Source organism: Apostichopus japonicus, chromosome 11 (assembly GCF_037975245.1).
Source record: "Apostichopus japonicus isolate 1M-3 chromosome 11, ASM3797524v1, whole genome shotgun sequence".
NCBI classification, from domain to species: Eukaryota; Metazoa; Echinodermata; class Holothuroidea; order Aspidochirotida; family Stichopodidae; genus Apostichopus; species Apostichopus japonicus.
In genome coordinates this window covers 19,397,318-19,419,623 of record NC_092571.1, presented here as the reverse complement: position 1 = coordinate 19,419,623, position 22,306 = coordinate 19,397,318, and the positions used below count along the sequence as shown (strand labels likewise).

The 22,306-nt window shown below is 35.4% G+C and overlaps 2 protein-coding genes across 5 annotated transcripts in view; one reads left to right on the top strand and one right to left on the bottom strand.

Moving 5' to 3' along the window:
* LOC139976170 (uncharacterized) overlaps positions 1 to 22,306 on the bottom strand; it is a 74,926-nt gene that overhangs the window by 42,179 nt on the left and 10,441 nt on the right. The gene's annotated exons all lie outside the window — the stretch shown is intronic.
* On the top strand, positions 7,728 to 22,203 carry LOC139976044 (uncharacterized). Its single transcript, XM_071984441.1, has 6 exons — positions 7,728 to 7,850; positions 13,363 to 13,451; positions 13,984 to 14,244; positions 14,814 to 14,918; positions 16,282 to 16,410; positions 19,666 to 22,203. The coding sequence occupies exons 3-6, from the start codon at positions 14,182 to 14,184 to the stop codon at positions 19,828 to 19,830; spliced, it is 462 nt and encodes a 153-aa protein (XP_071840542.1). The 5' UTR covers positions 7,728 to 7,850; positions 13,363 to 13,451; positions 13,984 to 14,181; the 3' UTR covers positions 19,831 to 22,203.

The following is a 22,306-nucleotide window of genomic DNA, read 5'->3' as shown; positions in this document are numbered from 1 at the left end:
AGCCGTGTAGGGGACTGTGCCTCAATATTCTTAGTCAAAACATTGGGGCACTGATATAGGGGCTAACAATGAAACTGGTAGGCCTATATCAAACATATAGACGTAACAAATATCTATGACCCGTAGTTTCACATGAGACTGCTGCACTGTTCACGCAGGTTAAATCTTATCTCTACGTTTATTGCATGTTATTCTAACAAAACTCTCGAAAAACAAAAACAAACGCACAGTCATCGCAGCGGCAATCGTGCATACACGTGAGATGAGCGGTTAAAATAAACATTGTGTAATTTTTGAACGCCATTTCCTATAATACGTGCCTAGAAGTTTGAGGTTGCAACACTACGGTACTTAATAATTAAATCAGAAGAAATCATATGATCATTTTGCTACAACTAACTGACATAGCGCATTCTGTCTAGGCGTTCAAATTATCGTAGGCCTACTTTCATTTAGGATGTGGAAATCTCACTGGGACCCCTCCCCTCCCCTCCCCTCCCCTTCCCCCTCCCCGCAGGCTATAAGCCTAAAACACAGAGAGGATCCTAATACATCTCTATACGTAGAGCTCTTTAATCGTAGCATACATTTATCACACGTTATCATACGAATAATACTTTACGATGCGTATTAAACGTTGTCATACGCATTAAACGTTAAACCATATTCAACCATAGGTCATTACACATAGAGGTTCATAACACATCACTTTATGTAGCGCTTTCAAACACGGTATACATTAAAACATTCAAGCAAAAGCCCAGGGCCTCATCTTTCTACATTAACTAAAAAAAACATAATGATTTATTCAGCATAATTCGATGGAGGAGAAGAAATGATGAATAAACAATTAGCATGCATGCCGATATTGGTTTGAATTGGTTATTGTGCCAGCGTACGGACCACACAGTGTCCTACCACTGGTATAACGATTAACGTGCAAGTTTATATATTAAAAAAGGAAACATATTAATAATTGGGGAAATTATTGTCACAATAAAATATCTGCAATTCTAGCCAAAATAATAATTGCTTCTCCCACGGACTAATCTCAAATGATTTATTTTCTTATTTCTCTCCCCATCCCTTTACCTCTCCATGTCCACCCACATCGAAGATAATCTGTTTAAGTTTTGCCTATGCGTTCCTCGTTTTGTTTATAAAAATGCCTTACTTAGTTTGTATCGATTCCATATTTAACTACAATTCTATACTCAGGGAAACCTTATCACCGAAAACTACATACGTGTTATCTGATTAAGCGTCATCCCGCCCAACTCAATCAAAATTGATTCTGATAAAGATCATTAAGAACAACTCCTTATGGAGTTGGTGACAATGACAAAGGTTATCAAAGCTTACATCGTTATAATCAATGAATGCTTACATAATGATATATAGTTCCCTATCGAAGGTTCGTCAAGTTTTAGCCTCGATATAAACAAGACAAACGCCTCTGCTGAAACACCGATGTAACAAAGATAGGCGATTTATGTTTCGTGTTTAATTTTCTGTTGTGATAACATAAAATCATGTTCATCGTTTCTCTATACCTGCCCTCAATTCAGATATGGTTAAAGGTGACGGATTATTGGTGTGGGGGGTTCTTCTCAGAGAAATCCTCCATTTTTTGAGGAATTGGAGCATATATCTCACTGCGTTTTGTCGACATTTTATCTCGAAATTGTAAACTTTCGATTTATGATTTTATACCGGAAGGGGAGGACAGAGGGGATGTTTTACTCATGTAAAAATAAACTATTAGACGCATTAAATTCTATGAATTTTCGTATTGTAGTGTCAGCGTGTGCGTCGTATCGCGTGGGTGTCGTTGTTGTTGTTGTGGAAGTTATGTTTTTGTTGGGAATATGGGAGTTGCGGAACTTTCTGTCGAAGCATTCGTATACGATGTCGGATAAAGTGTTAGCATCCGCAAGGGCGTCTTTTTCTTATTTGGAGGGGAAGGGGTGGTTTAGTGTTTTAGCAGTCGATATCAATATATTTCGTCTACAAATCCACCCCTCTGCTCTCCCCCTTTGGTCTGGAACCCTTAATAGATGGTCTCAAAAAAGCTCTTTTGGTCGCCGCTGATATTTTATCAATAACCTACATTTTTCATTACATCTTTTCAAATTACACAATCACTCTTTTCGCGACTCCGCCAAGCTTCATCTGTTTCTACCTCATAATGTGTACATTCTGACTTCCTATTTAGGTAAATTAAACTCTTTCACACTATCTGTGACGGTTTTATGATAACCACCACGAGGCTTGAAATTACCAAACCAAAACAAACTGTATTTAGCGATCTTGTATTCTTGCCGGAATCACAAACGTTAACGATTCTACAAATGTTCTACAATATGATAATTTCATAATCACCTGACAACAAGGAAGTGTTATAATAAAATACACCCACACGGCAATTCGAATGTATCTGTGATAAATACAGGAAATACAACCAAAGAAAAAGTTATCGATAAAGTATCTCTAGTTCGTCTTTAAACCACCATAAAAAGAAGATATGATTTCCCTTCGGTGTGACTACAGGCACTCGATAGTTTGTAATTACCTCTGATCCGGAAGTTAAAAACTCACGCCAAAAGCAGACTGTGGTTTCTCTCTCTTGACTTTGTTTCACGAGCGGAACAACATTCTATATATAATTATATGATTCAGATCTTTCATATTGACTTATGAGCCAAATTAAACGGATTTTTAAGGGAACAAAACCAATGGAAAGATTTTTATCCCCTCAAGGCTCTCTTCCTGTAAAGAATTTACCTCTTCTTGAAATTCTCAAAAGTCAAGTAAAACGTTGTCTTCCGATGACGTGATATAGATGACCAAATATGGCAAGCGTGACGTAGTGGTAAAGATCATTATTTGGTAAGATAACACCCCCAACACGATACATAATCTAATTAAGATTAGAAAAGTCTGAAATGTTACGGCTAGAGGATGGAATCACGCATCTAGAGATGCATGAAATGACTCCCACGGAGAAAATCAAAACAAGACACAATTATTTAAGTGTAATTCCCAATTGAATGTATACCAACTCACCGAGAATACCTGACAGGGTAACTATGGTCAAATGCAATATAGGTTTCCGACTCAAATAAAATTTAACCATCAACAATATTTTGAGTTTTTTTATTTGATGGTTTTCGTTGATAGACTATTAAACAATAAATAATAGTGTTTTCCTTTCATTTAAGTGCTGGGAAATTGTTGATTAGAAATTTATGAAATAACATTCACTGTAACCTGTTTCCCGGCTTAGACTGCATCCTTCAATGTTTCATGAATAGCAAGTAGGTAGTATTTTCGCTTTATAAGTGACCACATTCCGTTGAATGTAAAAAAAAATCAAAACAGCCAATTTCATTTTAATTTAATCATTATTTCAAATGAAAATTGTGAATTGAATAATCATGGCAAGGAATAAACTTAAGTATCGTATTGATCAATCTTTTTTTTTTATACAAACAGCAACTGAACACTAGCTTCTTGAAAGACATTATTTCATAAATAAATTGCCTAACGCAGCGCTTGATCGTTCATTACCGTGCAACAACATTACACACCTGTTGGTCGACAATCTAATGATTTCCCAATAATAAAGGAGTTGTTTGTCCCCGGATTATCAAAATAGGGTAATGAATACAGGACTAGAAACATTATATACAGCACTTAAATATTTGAGTGACAGATAGTCAATCGGATACACTTGCTGATGAGTCCTCAGGGTACGAGAAACCTAAATAACTCTTTGATATGATCCACTCCACGGATGCTTGAATGAAGGACCGTCAACTTGGAAGCACAGCCTCGTAACCTCTGCCATTCAATAGAAACTCTAATATGACGTGGCGAAATGTCAATATAGAGCACTCAAGAAGGAGTGATACAGTATATATAAGTCTTCATCTTGATATATAAATATATATACGTCTCACAAAGACATGATCCCATCTCCATAACGCAACGACAGGATATCTCACCATTCTAAAAAAATCGCACTTTATCACTCAAACTGCTTCTATGAAAATAGTTACTGTTGTGCACGTGACAAGAAGTCAAATGAGTTATCGAAATTATTTCAAAGTTCTAAAAATGTTGAAAGGGTGATGTCACGCCAGTTGGTAGAGATACGTATTCACATGCTAGATTTTTAGTAGCTTATCGATATAGATAAATTACAATAAAGTAAAGATGTCACTTTATGGCTACACATTTCTCTTTTCATGTGGCTCCACTGCCTGAACCTATAAGACAAGTTTCATTCGAAAGCCGAATTTTTAGTTATATATTTTTTATCAAACAGAACCTGAGAATGTTTTTAAAACTTTGTATTAATTGTAAACTGTAAATGAGATCACTAGTTTATCATATGATTAGTGAAATAACAATGACTATTCTACTCCGGATAGTCTGCTATAACGATATGATTTTCCTTCACATGTTGGCATCTGTACGACAAGCCTTCTATCTTACTTTCTCATGTCGCATTAATAAACGTCAATTATTGCACTGTTATTATTTATTAAAGATATCTTTTTTTCCAAGGTGAGGACATGGCAACTTTTACTCTACACTGGCGATACTGTCAAGTGCTTCTCTTTATATTGTGGTTCATACATCGAACTCATTCCATCTCCGCTAAACCTCTGGTGATGTCATCCTCCCTAAACGATTATCTATTTCCCAATACCGATTGGCCTGCCTTTCATGACAAAGAGAATCCCTACCTCTCAGAGATGAAAAGAAGAGGAGAAACTACGAATGAGAGGACAATAGACCCATCCGAATCTATCTCAAGATTTCTGCAAAATGTCTATGATACCCGTTACTCGGTGAGTATAAACACACACGATACCAAAATGGAATGATCAATTTCCTTTCGTCTTAGTGTATTGTTGAAAATAATAATTTCGGGCTGTTAATGACGTCAGTAGAACACGACCCACTTGCCATGCATCCAGACTAAAAGTTTGGTTTAGTATTTACTTTGGTCCAGTATATTATTTCTTGCAGGGAAAAGGGAACTTTTATACGTGCGAAAAGAATTGTTAGAAATCTAGAAATCTTGGAGACATCGATTAACACGTTGTTTTCTCACTTTAGTGACCCCAAATTAGGTTATAAATGTGATTGGTTGGTAAGGCATATCAAATACGCCCCTCTTGCCTACTTAATCGTATATTACTGAACAACTATACATGCACTTCCAGGTTTCTTGTAGAACTGTTAATGTAACCTACATACAGAACGGAAAACCAAGACTAACCTCCATAGTAAAAAACACGGAACTAATTTGATGATGAAAATATTTCAAAATAAAACAAAACTGTTAGCAAACTGCTTATAAAGAAGCCTGTGTAAGAGAATGTGTAAAAGTAAAGAGGGCCTGACGTTTCGATCCTAGCAGGATCTTCTTCAGAGGCTGAATGACAAGCTGAATGAAAGTATTTATCAGAATTTTCCTTTCTTAATTTCTACGTCAGATTTAACAGACACGTGTTTTGTTTAATGAATAATGAAGTTTATTGATGGTAATTGATCAAAATAGTTGAATAATGTTGTACCATTACAAAGAAATGCTATAAATCGTATACATTTATTATTTATAGAAAATCTAAACGATCAAAATGTTCTAACCAATCTGTGATTATTAACACTAATACCGCATTATGTTTGGAAGTAAATGTTCGTCAAATGACTTAAACTTTGGAAGAACAAATTCCGCAAGTCATTGTTCCTTTTTAAAGCTGTTCGTTGCAACAAAGAAGCAACATATATTCGCTCGATTATTCCTATAGCAATACAAACAATGTAAAAACGGAAAATCATATGACATTAATTTATACAATTTGTACAGTCAACTGATCTAAATACATAGATAACATCAACGTAGCTATTCACGTAATAATAACACGTTACTAATTACATGTGCTTGATTAATGCATCATATCATATTATACCTGCGTTTAAGCTTACTCTTAGCAGGATGTAAAGTCATTTATTTTGCGCTTCAAAGATTCATAATCGTGCATGAAATGTCGATGACGTTTGGTACTGCGATGCATTTTAGGTTCTCTTTTATGTGTTATGATGACACAATTATCTTTCTATAGAAACAGAACAATGGCGTATGAAACGATCACTCGTAAATGGGATTTGTTTGTTTATCAGTGTATCAAGTGAGATCTTTGAATTAACGTCAGTTCAAAATGAAATAAAATGCGTCATAATTTCGCACGAGTTGAAATCAATCGGACAGGTTGAATAAGAATCTTTTGAGATAAGCTATGAGGATTCTTGAAAGATATAAATCCCTTTTTGTTTCCTACCTGAGATCTAATGTACGGTGCGTGTCTTTATTTGTAGCACTTATATCGACAAGAGCTGGAGTCTATCATTAAGGATTAAGCACTTTATTAAGGATTAAGAAGTAAGGATTAAGCTCTTATTCAGCCAATTTCATTTATAGGAGGGAGAGTTTCTCCGCTTTTAAATAATATTTTTAGGTAAAAGGTAATAATAGTATTTTGGATAAACTTTAACAACAAACTGAATCCGTCCAGCGTCCAGAAATTGATGTTTTACCCCTTTTCAGGTGTAATACAAACGGACTAACTTTGACCTAATGAACATCGTTCACTCTGTTGTTTTGAGATGCATATAAAAGATCTCTCCAAAGTATCATATCTTCGTGATACAAACTTCTCTAAGTGTGTGGTTCCGGGCAACCTAAAGATATGAACGTGGACCATCGGAATATATGTTTAAGTTGACACAATTATTCTACCCAACTTTTGCTATTAGGTGAAACAATGATCAGGAAACACAATAAAACGGTTTTGAAGTTTCTTAGAGCTACTTTGAACAATGAACTTCTAACCTTTCATGTGACCACGATTTCTCTTCTGATTGTGATTGAGTATGTCTTAAGGGGTAAACTTAACAGCATTGTCCACATCAGTAGTTCACATAAAAATTGTATTTATTTGAGGTTTACTGCCAAAGTTAAGAAACGAATATAAACAATTACTTACAGCAACAGTCCAGATGGGGCCCTTGAATATGTTATGGGCGTATGTTAACAACGATAAACAGACCACATCAAATTATTATATTTTACCTTCTATAATCGATTGTTTATTCCAATTTTCTACAGTAAGGATTTGAAGGGAACGGGTTTGGTTTAGTTTTATTGATATGATAATTGAAATTTATTCCACTCCATTAGACCTACCTCAAAGAGTCGCAATTTTCGCAAATGTTTTAAATGGAGAAATATATTTGCAACGTCGTTTCATCTAATTTCATATCTAATAGACAATTTAGTAGTCTCATTTAAAGAAAGTACTTTCTTCTTGCCAAATGTAAGTGAACGCCTTTAGAGAAGTTTCCTAAAGCGCATTTCTCTATAATTGCCTATCTGTCTTTCAAAGTACTCATTTCCTCTACGAAATTAAACGTGACTAGAAGATATATATATATATATATATATATATATATATATATATATATATTTGTCAGCTTTACTGACACAACATCTGAACTCAGTCCATTTATTTCTGTAGATAAACTTCTTCACCCAGTTTTGTAATAGTTTGTTGCCTTACCTATCACCCCGCCCCTCCCCACCCCACCCCTTTCTCTATTTGTCTCTTTCTATATCCACATCTCTCCCTCTTTTCGTTGCCAGCAGCATGAGCTTGATCAAGATTTCAAGCACAGGTTACATACACTTATACAGGACATTGCTAATTTGGTACGTACTACTTCAAAGCAATACAGACAAAGGCAGAGGAAAAACGCAAAACTGGGAGAATATATACGTAAGTAGCACTTATAGTTTCTATAGAAATGTAAAATCAAACTTTATGAAATATAGTACTGTGTCCCAGTGGCGGCGGAACCGGGGGGGCTTGGGGGGGCTCAGCCCCCCAATGAAAAAGTTGAGGGGGCAAATGCATGATAAGCCCCCCCCCCCCCAATATTTACCAAGGCTCCGAAACGTGCATCTGCCCATTTTTTAATGCATACTTGTCGATCTGTCCGATGCACACGTATACTATATAGGTGTAATAATTAAATATGATAATTGATTGTCTGTATCATGCCTCATCGAATATTATTGTTTTAAATAAGAGGGTAATAAGCTAAACGCTACACTCATCAACATTTGCGATTACACTACGAGTACACGCAAGGCGTGGAACATGGCTTTATTTTTAAACGCAATCAATTATTAAACAAACAAAAACACAATATTAGCATTTCACCTGTACTGTATAGGGTACATGCATTCATGACATGATGACAGTGCTAGGTCATAGAAATTTGTTGGCAACTGCACATGGTTTTGGAATTACCCATTTGTTGACATTAAGGAATGCTTTCTGTTTTTTCTTATGACATTTATTTAATTCAGGGGCGTCGGAGCCGTTACGGGCAGGTCCGGCGAACGCCGGACCAATATTCACGACGCAAAAAAAAAAAAGTAGGACTAAAAAATGGGGAAAAAATATCTCGGAGGTATATGTTTCAATAATTTTCAATAATGATGACGGCAAGTAGGCTAAATGTGACTACTCTGGCATGGCAGGGGTCTTGTTTTCAAGCTCGGGAAGTGCCATTTCCTGCAATCTGGGAGGCATATTTTCAAAATTTTCTCCATTACGCTACGCGACAACCATGGTGGCGCGTAGCGTAGTTTGACCTACCAAACGTCCCCCCGATAATTATGATAGTTGGCCACACTCTGAACCGCCGTACCAATCAAAAATAGCTTCCGACGCCCTTGTAATTATTGCATTTAATTGCAAGTAGTAATTTACTACACTCAAAAACGTCTTTGCGAGTACACGTCGAGTAATAGCTACTCTCTTAAAACACCATCGAATATACAAATTACAATGTTTTTACAGATTTTTACGTGCAATCTGATAAATTGCAGGCTTGAGACCCATGTTTTAGGGCTAGGTATTCGCAGCATGAAACACTCGGGAAGTGCCGTTTCCGGCCATCTGGGGGGTTTGAAAAACCCAAAATTTTCTTGTACGCTCCGCGCCAACCGATGGTGGCGCTCCGCTTAGATAGTCTCCACATATTAGCCCCCCTCCCAATAATTTTCCCGTTCCGCCGCGCCTGCTGTGTCCCATGAAATAATGATGTAATTCTGGTTACGTAATGATATAATCAGAATATACATTATCAAAACAAACTTCAAAATGCTCTGCGTTTTTTTTAGCACCGCATCTGTATAGTCTACAGCTGCCAAAGTGTTGTTTGGTAATGTATACAATTGCAAGAATGAACTTGGTCCGACCTAGTTATACAGAAACAGACCTTTGGCTAAGTTTTGTCGCCATACAGAGTAGTCAACTTGGTTCATACTTAGTTCATACTAAGTTCATCCTAGGGTCATACTAGGTTCATACTAGGGTCATGCTAGGGTCATGCTAGGGTCATACTAGGGTCATACTAGGTTCATACTATAGGCTCAGAACAGTTGTTATAAATTTGCCACTCTTTGTTTTATAACAACTTCATTTCTTCATGTTATATTTTTCGTATTAATTTATTTCCTATAATGTTCCTATTTTTAAATATGTTAAAATTTAAACTGGAAAATTCTGAAACGTACCAACGCCTCAATGGGTTCATGAAGTCAGAAAATGCATACACCTTCTTTGTTATGTGTTTTCAAAAAAAAAATCTTGATTGCAAACTTTTATTATTTATTTTCCGTTCATTTCCTCATTATGTCGTGTACCCTGCAAAGTCATTGCATAGTGCATCTCAATTTATGTCAATTTTCTTCTCTTTGACATAACAACGATCAACTTGTAAATATTGAAGTATTCCTGTTCGTTGGATTAGCTGTCGCTTAAACATTTGTTTGTTTGTTTTGCTTGATTATTTATTTGTTTTATCACCAAAAAATTACAATGTGAAAGGAAGTATTCTATAAAGCCTGAATTGGCTTAACAGAGTAGAAGACTCCCTGGTAAAGAAGAAAATATAGTACAAGTTGAATGAGCAGAATGATACAGATACTTTAAGGAATAATAACTAGACATTAAACGAGACTGAGCCCTTAAGATATGCAAGTGGAGGTTAATAACTATATTAGTTAGATTATGAAAAGTTTCGTCCTATTTGTTATTTGGTGTCTTTCCTTGTGTTACTTATTCATCTTCGCCACCACGTCATTGCGATAAAGGGATAAATTTGACCTCATCGGTAAATACTAAAATGAATCTATGAATAAGGTATTCTGTAGGAATATGTCACCGTGCCTTCATTCCTACCAAATCTAAGTCACCAGTTGTAACCTTAAGTTCTTTGCCTCAGTTTCACTAAAGGTGTAGTTTCAAGGAAAAAAAACAAACAAATTTAACGTTCATAGTTTGTTTTATTCCTTTTCCTTTTAATGTTGAATCGTTAAATAACGAATTGTTTAAATATTGCATACGTGTTCTGTTTGTTTAATCAATTACATATGGAATCTCATGTGACAAAAAAAAAAGAATTTCATGATTTGAAATAAAGTAAAACATCAAATTTACGTATTTCTGTAGGTGGATCGTTTCAGTGATTTCAACATGTTTTGCTCGATATATAAGTTGATTCTTCTCCCACACAACGTGATGTGCATAGTTTGGCTTCTATTACGTCATAATGACGTCATCATGACGGCCAGGGAAGTCTGTTTGCTGATATCATATATCTTTGTCAAAATGAATATATAAGGGTGCTTCTCTTACCTTATCAAGGGCGATTTGTATAATGAATAATTTGTGACTTTTTAATGGTCTTTTATCAACTGTTTATTATCCAGCATATGCGGCTTACATCATTGCCATTGTTAACCATTCTGTTGAATCCGAAGTCTTCTAGGCATTGCCGTCAATGCAAGCCATTTATTATTACGTTAACAAATTTAATTTAACCAAGATATTTGACAGAAAACTAACAAAGTCTCATCATTCATAGTGAAATCTTCGACCGAAACAATCTAACAGAACTGCTGTGCTTGTTTTATCCAGGTGATAGTTATAGCTTTCAGTGATGTAACATATAAAGTAAATCCATAAAGTTTGGTATTGACTCAGACCAAAATCAGGTCACACAACGAAATCATTTCTTGGAAACGATTCTCAAAAGAATAAAGGGAGTCAACAATAAGTGAATTGAAAGATGATAGGATATTCATTGACTAGGGTATATGACTCTCACGTGTTACTAAGAGCAGGTTCCATGTGTTTAATAATATCTTATACAGCGAAATATAACATGATTTGTGTAACAATGCCCTGCATCCGAATGTCTTAATCCGTATAATATACAATACGCAGAGAAATGCCGCCAACGAAGGAGGCAAAAATCGCCTGCAGGCTCGTGTTCTAAAATGGCTAATTATAAAACATGGTTATGCAATTTCTGCTCGTTTGAAAAACTTGAGTTGAAACCTCCCCGGGATGCTCTTTATGTCTGACATTGGGTGTTGCTCCAACAGATACAGAAACATATCTCATGCATATTACTTAATGGTAACACATTAATAACACACAAAAAACACAAAAAAGCCAACAGGTGTCTTGTAACACAAATATCTTAATAGCACGATTCGTGGATATTAGCCTACTTTGTTTTATAGTGAGAACAGAAACTAGATGACAACGTTTTGTGTTTTTAAACTTGAAGACATTTTGTCGGAATAACTCTTATATATTTTTGATGCATGTGATATGTACCATGCATTTAAATTATTTTGTCAACAATAGCTAGCTGTTGCAGCTACCTTTAATAATTCTATTTGGTTTTCGTCTTCATGCTTCCTTTCTTTTATCCTTTATTTTGTTTCCTCCGGAAGCAAAACTAACTTCCTCGATAATGATGACTTTTAAGAATAGCTTGTCAATTAATTTTTTTACAATTCCGTGATGTTTTAGAGTTTCTACTGATAAACACAAAGTGTGCTTGTCTAACTATGAGGCCAATTGAAGTGCGTAGTTTCTCACTTTCGACATTATCATTTTTTTCTATGTATCACTGAGCGGGCACATAGTTTGTTTTCATTCTTCAATTTATCGTCTTTATCATTGTAGCTAGTATACTTAATTGTTGTATTACAGCAGGTAGTCATAGCACTACGCATAAATGTACAACTCCTGAAATATTTTTCGTTGTGTCCACAACTTCCATTACTCTAATTGACTAAGTAATTCAATATCATTTTGAACGAACGCACTTGCTGCTGTCCAAAAGACGTTTTCCAACTTTCAATTCCGTTGACAAATTCTTACAATTCCCTATGAATAGAATAACATAGATTGACACAAAGTGGAACCTTGCTTCCATTAAGTTGACACAAATGTGACAATTCAAGGTCCAAATTGCCAGATTACAAAAGTATAGTTAAATCTATGAATGACGCAATTGACACCATGAAATTTGAAGACAACGTAGTGTGCTTTCTCGAAAGTGAATCATTTATAGTTCTCTGAGGTCACAAGGTATAATTATGTTCATTGTATAACACTTTTCGGCCATAAACATTACATTTCGCATTCATTATAGTTCTAAACAACGTAGTAACTGTAGAACACGTTCATTCAATTCCATTGGAAACTTCGAATGCACTTTGAATTAGAACGAGATCCCAGTCTTGTGTAATAAATATGGAGGTAATGTCGTACAACAACTACTGGTCTCCATCAGGCACGGTTGTCCCCCAATGTATGTCCTCCACAAAGAGCACCCATCCTCAAAGGACTTCCTCCATTTATTACCACCCCCCCCCCTTCCCTCCACAAAGCCCCTCACAGAATATTCCTCTGCACCAATCACTTAGTCCCAGCACTACCCTCTACTAGTAACTTTCGAAACCACAACTCTCCTGCCATTACTTGTCCTCTACAAAAGTCCCCCTTGCCCAATTACTGTTCGCCACCCAGCACTGTCCGCTAAATGATTGATAAATGATTGTCTCTCGTATACTAATGTCCTCTCACAATTGCTGTACCCCACACAGCAAGCATTATCTACCTTCACTAAAACATATCACCCGTCAATAATCTCCTCCACCAGTATTGGTCTTCGCTCTGCATTGTCCTTTACCAATTAATGCCCCTACCCCCTTCCCATCACTCTACTTCACAAATTCCTGTTCTCAAAAATGTTCACTCCTTCAATACGACAAGCCACCACCACGTGATTATTTATTTACTCTATCTTTGATAAGAGCGAACGTTTTAATATGCAACATTTAATTAAAAGCAATACCACTTTCATTCCAAGATACATTTTCATTAAACAAAACTGCTCCCTTTCTCTATTTAGGAGATAACTCGGCAAAGAAATTGCGATTGCCAACGAATTCTGGAATAGAAGAACCTTATAGATCTGAACCTAGTACTCCGAAACATGAGGTAAATGTTTCAAAGTATACTTTTTTTATTTCAATCAGATTTTGTAATTGACTTTATCACATTTATGTTACTTAGATCTGAAAAAATAACTTAGTTCATTAACTCACCTGTCAAGTTTCATATTATGAAATCAAGTTCAAAGAGAACCGCACGTTTTAATTCAATATGAAAACGAAAGTAACACTCGTATCATTATTATTACAGAGAGTCTTAGTGTGTTAACTTGCTTTGAATAACTTTATATTATAACTATTATAACTTTGTGTTATAGTTAGTTCTTACAACCACCGAAATTGCTGACCAAACACACGACAATGCGCAATGACATTTTCGTAACTCCATCACGTCATTAAAGTTGACTTATAGTTGTCAGAATGAGGGGGAAAAAAAGGCAATAATTTTCCAAATATCCACCTCACTCTGTCCTTGGGATTACAACTCAACTCGAAACTTATTAGAGTGATCAATATATCATAAAAAGTGACAAACATTTAATTAAACATTTCATTTTCTTCATTCTAATATTGCAAAGTTCCCAACCAACGATCAGCTACCTTCAACTCAGACTTTACCATATCAGCCTCGAAACTCACCATCGAAGCAACTACCATTCGACAGCTTACCTCCAGAGCAGCCCCGGGGAGACCGAATCTTACCTCGACATTTACAAGCATCCCTGGATCATACCGGTGAAAGGGCATCTCCTAGTGCAATATCTTCACTACCAACCATGGAGTTTACGCCCTCAGATATCACATCATTTCCGGTATGGCAAGGGTCAGAACCACCACCGGTGAGTAAGACAATTATTATGCTTTAGTTCTATAAATAACTTATAATACTGTGAGATGCTCAGCATTACTCGTAGTTACTTTCAGTAACCACAAAGCACTTTCAGTTACACCATATTACCCCGGTAACAATCAGTGACGTCACTGTGCTCAGAGTGACATTTGCACTTATTATGATCTATACGATTTTTGTGGTTGGTATAGTTAAAAAGATGCTCCAACAGTCGAATTAGAGTAATAAATCTAACTTCATAAAAGATAATATAGAAAAAGCGTGTAATTCCACTGTAGGCGTTTTTCACCTGTATCGAACAATACTAGTTCTGTTTTGGTGACATATTTGCCTTACTCTAGAGATCAAACATGATGCTAACCAACTAGAAATCATTTGTGATTCGTAAAGCCGGATCTCGAAAGAGATACTTTGAACAGACTTTGTTAATGAAATGGAGGTAAACGACAAAGGCACATGATTGAAATTGTAGTATATATACGAAGTTCTTGGAAGACTCCTTTTATTATAAAATTTTGCAATTTTGTAATCCGTTACTTTGTCTTCTTTTTTCTTTAGTCAATCACGGTCCAAGTGATTGATGCTAACTTCAGGGAAATATATGACATAGAGCCCTCACCAAACTATCACTTAATGAATCTTCTAACCGACTTATTGTCTCGGGTACGTAAGTATAAAAGCACATCAGTAATAAATCGAGACAGACTTATGTGATATTCCTACTGCTAAGCAAATATTTAAATATTGTCTTAGAATATCTATCAACAAGATACAATCCTTTATATTTAATTGTGTAAATACATTTTTTACAATATGTGACGCTTGTGAACCACCAGCCCCCTCGCCCCTCCACCCTGGTGGTAGGGTTTTATGTTTAAGGAGAATGGAAGCCTGATGTGTGCAACTTCATTCTCCCCCCACCCCCTCACCCCCCCCACCTTCCTTCTAGGCGTTAGGGTTTTATGTTTAAGGAGAATGGACACCTGATGTCAGACCCATTCAAAGTAATAGGTTTATTTCTTTCATCATCATGTCTGTATAGGTAATGTTGATTTAATACTAAATTGACAAAAATGTTCTTGCTGTAGCTGTTAATAATGGTTATTTTGTTTTCGTATTTCAAGGCCTCTGGGAAGAGTTTGTTCTTCCTTACACGTAATCCCTTGTGACAGGTTATTAGATGGGAAAGGTTATAATTGAGGAAAAAAGTCCTAAACGAACATTTTCCCTTTGGGACTTTTAGGGGGACGCTGGGAGCATAGATTTTGAGGCATTCATTGTACGGCTACGTAGGAACAACCTGACCATGTTAATATTTTATAGCATAATACCAACAAGAAAATACTTAAACGTGTGCTGTCACCTGATAAAGATCTTCTAACATCCAAATAATGGCTGACGGGGACATGGTAGCTTGTTGAATAACCTAACAGAACAGTTATGAAGCAGTCAATCTTGAATTTTGTATCATTCCTATGAGTTAAATGGGAACGTTTTAGGAAGCTCAAGATATTTATTCGTATATTTTATCCAACTCATTTACCGTTTCAAATATATATATATATATATATATATATATATATATATATATATATATGTATAAATAAGTGTGTGTGTATGTTTATTGTATCATAAGTACTCTCATTTTGACCAGTTGTTTTCTTTTGAATATTTTCTTTACAACGATTTCATTACTGGCTCAAAAACGTAAGAATATTAAATTAGAAGAGAAACCTAATATACCATCTTCGTGGATATATGTTGATGGATATATATCTTTTTGACCTTTCAACCTTCTGAATTGTGGGGGGGGGGGGGGAAACGAACAAACGTAGTCTGCAGTAATATAATGTCTAGGTTGTTACTTCATGATTTGATTTGGGGAGATAATTAGCTATTTTGTGGGTCCACTACAGGTGACTGCCTGCCAGTGTCCTTATGTGAATGGAATAAACAACACTATAACGAGTAAATACGAATCAATAGAATAATGTCTCTGTTTACTTATTGTTCTTCATCACTGCAGCAAACACGTCCTTTAGATATACGGCTTAACAAGACCGACAGTTGTCTCTTCATTGAAACTATTGATGGACTTGGTCAAGTCGACTCTACATTTGAATGGAGAATTCTGGTTAATAACAGACAAGAAGAGGTAACTATTCTAACAAGTTTTTTTTTTCATTTCCAGAATAAGTTCACTTCTGATACTCCGAAAGCCCATCTTTCACTGACACCCACATCTGATGATCTGAGAGACAAGGAACATTGGTCTTTTTACTGAACACCGACAATAATCTCTAATGATAACCCATGTAAAACGTAATTGACCTTTCATCCAGAACTAATCCTCTTAATGACCCATACATCTAGCCCCCTCACTGACCCTATTACTGGCCCCCTTACTGATCAACACAACACACCTCATTGGTTCTCTACACAAACATGGACATCAACCGTCTGGTTCCCATCGCTAACCCTTACCGCACCCACTCATACAAACAGCAATTATAGTTCTCATTAACTCGTTAAAACGAGAAAGTCATCTGCTATTGATGTTTGGAGAGAGACTTCAACAAAAGGGGCCAACTTATCGTTGCTTTCTATTACAACCGTGATCTCCTTTTCATAAGCTAGCACAGTTTTGATAGATGACCAACCCTTTGAAATAACACTTAATACCATACTAGTACTCAACTTTATATTATTCAAAGACTTACTGATCCTATTTAATTAGTACAAACCCCATGATCTAACATTATTTTCGTCAAGGCAAGAAAGAGTTTGTATTCCTAATGTAGAGTACCTCAGATTATGTTCTGACCACACGTCAAACTTTATAGACACGGCCTCTTGGGGGAGACAAACCTACGTCAACATGATATCTTAAGTCTCACTCGTGACCAAAATAGTCTTCCGTTCCATAAGAACATGTCCCGTAAGTAAACATTCTAAACTAATGCTTCCAACTATTTTCAAAATTAAAAGAAGCTGGTCACGTGATTTCCATTTCAAATAAGGTTATTAATCTTAGATTTAAATAATCTAATCATTTGTCAACTCGAAAATTGAATTGAGTTTGGGATGAAATTTCAAACATGATAGTCGCGGATATAGGCCATCTTGCGCCCTGTTGTTGTAAGCTGTCTATAGGGACTCAGATTCTTCCCCAGTATAAGATATTAAAGGCCATTGTCAAAATGAATTATACATTGAAGGAGCATAAACGTTTTTGTTTTTAGAGAGTTTATGCAATACCGTACCTATTTCCGATGACATTGCGTCCTATACTGGATGTCCAAGGTACTTTATTATAAGTTTTGATATCCCTCTAATGTGAATCATGAACAGTACGTTTTATTAAATCTGTGGTTCATTATTAAACTTATTTTGAGCACTTCTTCATAACATCGCTATTTATAACAAGCATGCATGCAATCTTAAAAAAAAACCTTTTTTTGTTTATTGTATGATACATTGGCATCAAGAGCGTCCCCAAGTGTGAAACCTATTTTAAGAAGTTTTATAGTATATTCCTCCAAGCAGGACAAGACTCTTTCTTGTTTCATAATTCTAGAGCAAAAACGAATTTGAATCGTTCCATGAGGAACAATAAATCGTTGAAATGTTTCTGTTCTACTACACATATTTCTGTGACGTATTTCACTTGCAAATTTCATATTCCAACTGTTTTATTATAAACGTAATTGTCGTTAAGTACTTTGAAAGTATTCAAATGTTTTTTTTTTTTTAAATCTCTATAGGGCAGGGGTTCCCTAACTGGGGTGCATGAACCCCCAGGGGATGCGTGAGTCCATCCCAGCTAGGGGGTTGTGAGACGTTTCTGAAAGTCAAAACTAGAGTACTTTTTGTACTTTATAATTTAGTAATGTATAAAAGTCGTACCTATCGACAAACTCTTTTCGCGTTCCATACGCATATGTTGTCATAGTAATACCGTACCGTGCATGTGATAAATAACTGAATTATGAAACAGACACAGACCGCATGACTTTGGTGAATTTGATGTACGCATGACAGTACGTCGTGAAGATAAAGAGCTGATCTGATCTTGAAGTTTCCAAATAAATATTTGTTCATCACTTGTTTTTTTTTTTTTTGTCATTTCAATATTACACTATGAACTTGATCTTTTACGAAGCACTGTTATGCGTATTATAGTATAATAATGACTCAGATCGTGTCTCGAAAAGTTGGGGCTTCGTGGACAACTCTGACAACCACAGGGGGTTCTTGGGGGGTTAAAGTTAGGGAAACCCTGCTATAGGGTTTCCTTCGTTATCAGTTTTGGAGAATATTAAAGTTACTTATATAATCTGTCTGCCTACTGAAAAAAAAACATTTGTATGTTCATTTCTCTAAGATGATTAATTGTTCTAAATATGGTTAAATCAATAATAAATTGTTTTACTGGTGGCGAACTTCCCATCGGTGTTTACTTTTCAGTTTTCTATCAATAAATAAAAACAAATACCCACAGTAAAGTCGTCTGTACGATAATGGGTACGTTGTACTGATTTTCTTTTAGGAGGATGGAGTTTACCTTTTTTTGAGAAGTTAGTATTAAAGGTACATTTATTCGCCCGAGTGAGATTCAAACCTGAATCAATTTTATCAGAGAGATTATTACCTTTTGTAATATGGATAACTCTGAAACAAAAATTGCAAAACAATAAAATTCATCTTAACATGCAGATTTATTCAATGTGCATTTATATGTCACGAACCTGTTTGCTGCGAGAGTTCTGACAAGTTTAAGATCTGTTAAGTATTTCAGTAAACGAACAAAAGGTTACTCACTGGGAAATTGAAATCAAAGACATTTCTTTCTTTGCTCAATTTCATTTTGATAAAATTTGACAACTTCGACTATCAACGTCATGGAAATGTCATGTAGAAAGTGACCGTGGTAGAGTATTTTCGCATTTCACAGTTGCAAATATGCACGCGATACACACAGAGAACACAGTTACTACTGTAAATTGTAAAGTTTTGTACCAAAAGTAAAAACACTGAATCGTGCTATAAATCGGTAGCATGTGCTATTTGGATTTCAGTAAGAATTGATGATATGTATCATTCCAACAAATCCAGTTATTGGGATTTGTTGGAATTTACACATATCCTCAGTTCTTACTGTAAACCTAACATCACATGCTACCGATTTATCAGATTTGTCAGCACAATCCAGTTTTAACTGAAATATATAACTCATTCTGAAATATATAATTCATTTTGAAATATATAACTCATTCTGAAATATGTAACTCATTTTTAAATATATAACTCATTCTGAAATATATAACTCATTCTGAAATATATAACTCATTCGTTTCAGTTGTGAACGTCTTTTCTATAATATAACATCTCTTTTCTTTTCCAACTGTAGGAAATATGGAACAGCCAATGTATGCCTCCTGAAACATTGAAATTACGCTTTGGGTATGATGTGATATTCACCTACGTCATGAGATATGGCCTACCCGAAAGAAACGAGTATTCTCATGATACCGCTGAAAACAGATTTGAGGACAGGCTTAACGATTTGCTGTAATATCAAACTTCACAGTAAAATAACAAATTAAATATCCCAGAAAATCTGCAAGAGCTACGAATTAGAGGTTATAACAAATATGATGTCCTTTGTCGGTCCAAATCCTTTTAGATCTGTGAGATCTTCAAAACAATATATCGGTTATTTCTCGTTTTAGTAAAACTACTTGAAAACTGACGGGCTTCGGTTGGGTATACTTTTGTTTTTTCTTCCTTTCATCTTCGTATCGTTCTTACTTTTAGAATACTATGTAGGCAGTGATTTTATTGTTAGTACTTTAGAGATAATTTCTTGTATCATCTTCGATGTTGATATGGTTAGTGATCATATTATGTTATGATCAAGAGGAACTTCAGTTTTCTGAAAGAGGCCATAGTTGTTAGGCTTTATAAGCAGTTGGTTAGGCCTCATCTGGAGTATGCTGTGCAGATTTGGAACCCATACTTTGCTAGGGATAAGGAAGTACTTGAAAAGGTCCAGAGGAGGGCTACTAGGATGATTAGTTCCTTAAAGGGTGTCCTTATTATAGGCGGTTACAACTGTTGAATCTCACCACACTGGAACTTAGGAGGTTACGTGGTGACTTGATTCAGCTTTTTTATGTTTGCTAATAATAGTTGTACCAGAGGTCATTGTCTTAAAAATCCAAAAATCACAAAGTAGGATTAATATTTTGCATAACTTTTGTTCTAATAGGGTTGTGAATGAGTGGAATGATTTGCCTGAGAAAGTTGTACTTGCAAGTAGTGTGAATGGGTTTAAGTATGCTTTGGACAAGCACTTTAAGCATTGTAATCGGGTCTGAGTGTTTGTGTCTTCATTTGTTTTCTCCTCTATGCTCCTTGATAGGGCATTGAGTGTCCCTCTCGATCCATTTTTTTTATACTATACTAAACTAAACTATATTCAATGCTAAATCACATAATACTACTACTACTAATAATAAAAGTTATAATAGTAATGATAATTAGAATAATTATAAAATACCAATTGAACTTGACATGTTACGCAGGATTCATTTCAGAGTATAAAGTTAAACGACCAAAACTGTGAAACTCGACTTTTTTTGTTTGTACATGTGATTGGCATTAAATGTAAAACATCACAGATGTAGGAACACTGGGTTTGACTCGGCAGCTTCCCCTCACCTAGAAAATGGGGGGAGCAGCAGTAGCACGTTTTCTGCCCTCTCACATTTCAAACTAGAGATGCACTCCACAGCTTTAATGGATAATTCAGCTGGAACCATATTATTAGTAACAAGAGAGCCAGACAATCAAATGCGGATCGATTTTAGCTTCATATACCTCATAATCAGTTGAAATATCGACATCAAATTCCAAATTGTTGACAAAAATGTTGATCTTTTGAGATGAAACATTTGAACCTGTTAGCTACAAAAGTGAAATTTCCAAATATCCCGTGTTGATTGCTGTGGCATCTACAGAAGTGTATACACTTCTGTAGATGCCACAGTGGACCCCAAATTTGCTAACTCTGTAACTTTAACGGAAATTTCTTGTTTTATTTACCTTGTTTGTTTTGTTTTATGTCTTTATTTCCTTTTTCCTCGAACATTTTTCAAATTTTACATGTTTATGATATTCATTTATTCTTATTTATTTTAAATTATGTATAACCTAACCATTTATCATATACGTTTATTATCGTTTATTTAACATATAATTCTTATAAGTGGTTTTTATCCACGAAAGTATCTTCGTTAATTGAACTTCTTAGAGATATAAGTGAATATTATTTAATATGCTCCAGACAAAAGTTTGTATTCCAAAGTAAAAGTACGACAGCTATAACAATGACGAAAATATATACCATCTGTCACATTAATTTCTATATTTTCTAACGTTATTTCATGTCTGCTTCCTCTTGACTATTTTCCTCTTTCGCGTATGGGGTTAGGCATTAAACCTGTAGGGTTTATTCATTAAAGTCATTCTGACAAATAAGGGTATATTTGTAAGGCAACATTTACATTGACAAAAAGGTGAGAAATCTGAGAATCCAATATCCCGGACTTTTTATGATGATACTTTCATGCGAATAGGCAAATTTGTCCGTCAGTTTGATTTGTTAGGGATGGTTTCCAAAAACAATACAATCGTTATTTTGTGAATTTCTACAGCAAAGTTTCATTCTACTTGAATAGATCTTTCAAACGATACCATATTTTCCACAATTGGTCAAACTGTTCACTAAAAGGGACAAACGGTTTATTATAAATCCGCAGTTTTACCTATATCAGTTATTTGACGCGATACTGCAACCCTAGTGAAAACAAGGGATATAGTCGAACATTTCACTAGTAAAACTTACGTGACCTCAAATAATAACGAGTCCACTGGGAAACAAATTTACGACGTGTGGGGAGGATGAAAAAGAATTATGTGTTACTGTTGTGACCGAGCTGAAAGTTGTTCCACGTAAATAGAGGTCTGAACACATGACAACTTTTAGG

Coding starts and splice junctions, on each gene's coding strand:
- LOC139976044 (XM_071984441.1), top strand. CDS start 14,182: ATGGAGTTTACGCCCTCAGATATCACATCATTTCCGGTATGGCAAGGG. Junction 14,245..14,813: donor AAGGGTCAGAACCACCACCG/GTGAGTAAGACA, acceptor TTTTTTCTTTAG/TCAATCACGGTCCAAGTGAT. Junction 14,919..16,281: donor TAACCGACTTATTGTCTCGG/GTACGTAAGTAT, acceptor TCATCACTGCAG/CAAACACGTCCTTTAGATAT.